Source organism: Chiloscyllium plagiosum, unplaced genomic scaffold (assembly GCF_004010195.1).
Source record: "Chiloscyllium plagiosum isolate BGI_BamShark_2017 unplaced genomic scaffold, ASM401019v2 scaf_27274, whole genome shotgun sequence".
Lineage (NCBI taxonomy): Eukaryota > Metazoa > Chordata > Chondrichthyes > Orectolobiformes > Hemiscylliidae > Chiloscyllium > Chiloscyllium plagiosum.
Window position 1 is genome coordinate 2,389 of NW_025195388.1, and position 2,020 is coordinate 4,408.

The 2,020-nt window shown below is 53.0% G+C and overlaps 1 protein-coding gene across 1 annotated transcript in view; it reads left to right on the forward strand.

The window, feature by feature from the left end:
• Positions 1-1,883, forward strand: part of LOC122545839 (TOX high mobility group box family member 4-like) — a gene marked incomplete at its 3' end in the record, with an annotated part of 4,263 nt that extends 2,380 nt beyond the window's left edge. The window contains exon 3 of the mRNA XM_043684735.1: positions 1,623-1,883. Coding sequence (XP_043540670.1) covers positions 1,623-1,883 — 261 coding nt within the window. The remainder of the gene's footprint in view (positions 1-1,622) is intronic.
• Between the last annotated feature and the right edge of the window lie 137 nt (positions 1,884-2,020).

Sequence of the window (2,020 nt, forward strand, 5' to 3'; positions counted from 1 at the left end):
TCAAGAATTTATCAATTTCTGCCTTGAAGACATTTAGCGCCCCAGCCTCCACTGCACTCTGTGGCAATGAATTCCACAGGCCCACCACTCTGGCTGAAGAAATGTCTCCGGCATTGTGTTCTGAACTTACCGCCTCTAATTCTAAGGCTGTGTCCACGGGTCCTAGTCTCCTCGCCTAACAGAAACAATTTCCCAGCGTCCACCCTCTCCAAGCCATACATTATACTGTAAGTTTCCGTTAGATCTCCCTTCAACCTTCCCAACTCCGATGAATACGATCCCAGGATCCTCAGCCGTTCATCGTACGTTAGACCTACCGTTCCAGGGATCATCCGTGTGAATCTCCGCTGGACACGCTCCAGTGCCAGCATGTCCTTCCTGAGGTGTGGGGCCCAGAATTGGACACTCTATTCCAAAGGGGGCCTAACCAGAGCTTTATAAAGTCTCAGTAGCACATCGCCGCTTTTACATTCCAACCCCCTCGAGATAAATGACAACGTTACGTTCGCTTTCTTAACCACGGTCTCAGCCTGCCCTGGCACCCTTGGTATTTTGGCGTTGTGAATTCTCTCACCGTTTAGAAAGTAATCCATGCTTCTATTCTTCTTCCCAAAGTGCAAGACCTCGCATTTGCTCACATTAAATTCCATCATCCATTTCCTTGACCACTCTCCCAACTGTCTAGATCCTTCTGCAGCCTCCCCACTTCCTCAGTACTACCTGCCTGTCCACCTAACTTTATATCATCGGCAAACTTCGCTAGAATGCCCCCAGTCCCTTCATCCAGATCATTAATATATAATGTGAACAGCTGCGGCCCCAACACTGAACCCTGCAGGACACCGCTTGTCACCGGCTGCCATTCCAAAAAAGAACCTTTTATCCCAACTCTCTGCCTTCTGTCAGACAGCCAATCCTCAATCCATACCAGTTGCTCACCTCGAACACCATGGGCCCTCACCTGGCTCAGCAGCCTCCCATGAGGCCCCTTTTGGAAGTCCAGGTGGACCACATCCACTGGGTTTCCCTGGTCTCACCTGCTTGTTACCTCTTCAAAGAATTTGAACAGCTCCACAAAGAATCCTCAACTCCATCGATATTTGGGTCATCTGCCAACTTAGGAACCCACCAGTCTACGTGTCCATCCAAGTCGTTTGTATATAGCTCCCGGTACAGAACCCTGCGCAACGTCACGAGTCACAGACCTCCAGCCTGAGAAACACCCTTCCACCCACTCCCCTCTGCCACCATTGGGCAAGCTAATCCACGCTGCCAAGTCACCATGGACCCCAGGCACCTTCATTTTCTCGAAGAGCCGACCAGGAGGGAGCTTGTTCCGAAAACCTGTGCAGGCAACACTCCCAGCTCTCCCCTCGTTGAGAACCCCATTGACGCTCCATCGCAGCGTCTCTCTGTTCTCTGCAGTCGCAGCTCTCGAACGGTCCACACGTCCGTCTTGTGTTTCTCTCGCTCTCGTATGCGCGTACACGCTCACACGGACAGACAGGCACACACAGTGAGTGCGTGCGGTGGGTGGGAGTGTTTCACAGAGCTCCCTCTCTGATTACCCCCCTGGGTGTCTGTCTCTCTCTCTCTCTCGCCGTGCCTGCGGGCTGTTACAGGAGTTGGAACAGTCAGTGTCAGCTCCATGTCGACAGGAACCCCCTCTCACCATGAGTATCTCACTGGGCGATACCAGCCGTGGTCTCTACACTCACAGCCAGCTCACCACCATCGACCACACTGAGCTGAGCTCCCAACTCGGCCTAACGCTGGGCAGTAACACCATGCTATCCCAGACTCACTCGCCAGAACAATGTACCTCAGCAACTCCATCTCCAGCCAGCTCGATCCAGGAGGAGGACTTGGAGGATGTCAGGAGGGTAAGGCACCCCTTCTCTCTGCACGCGCGTGTCTGTCTGTCTGTCTGTCCATATCCCTCCATTTCTCGGTGTGTGTGTGTTGGTCTGTCTCTCAGTCTCTTTCTCAGTGTCTCTCTCGCTCACTCTGTCTGGCTCGC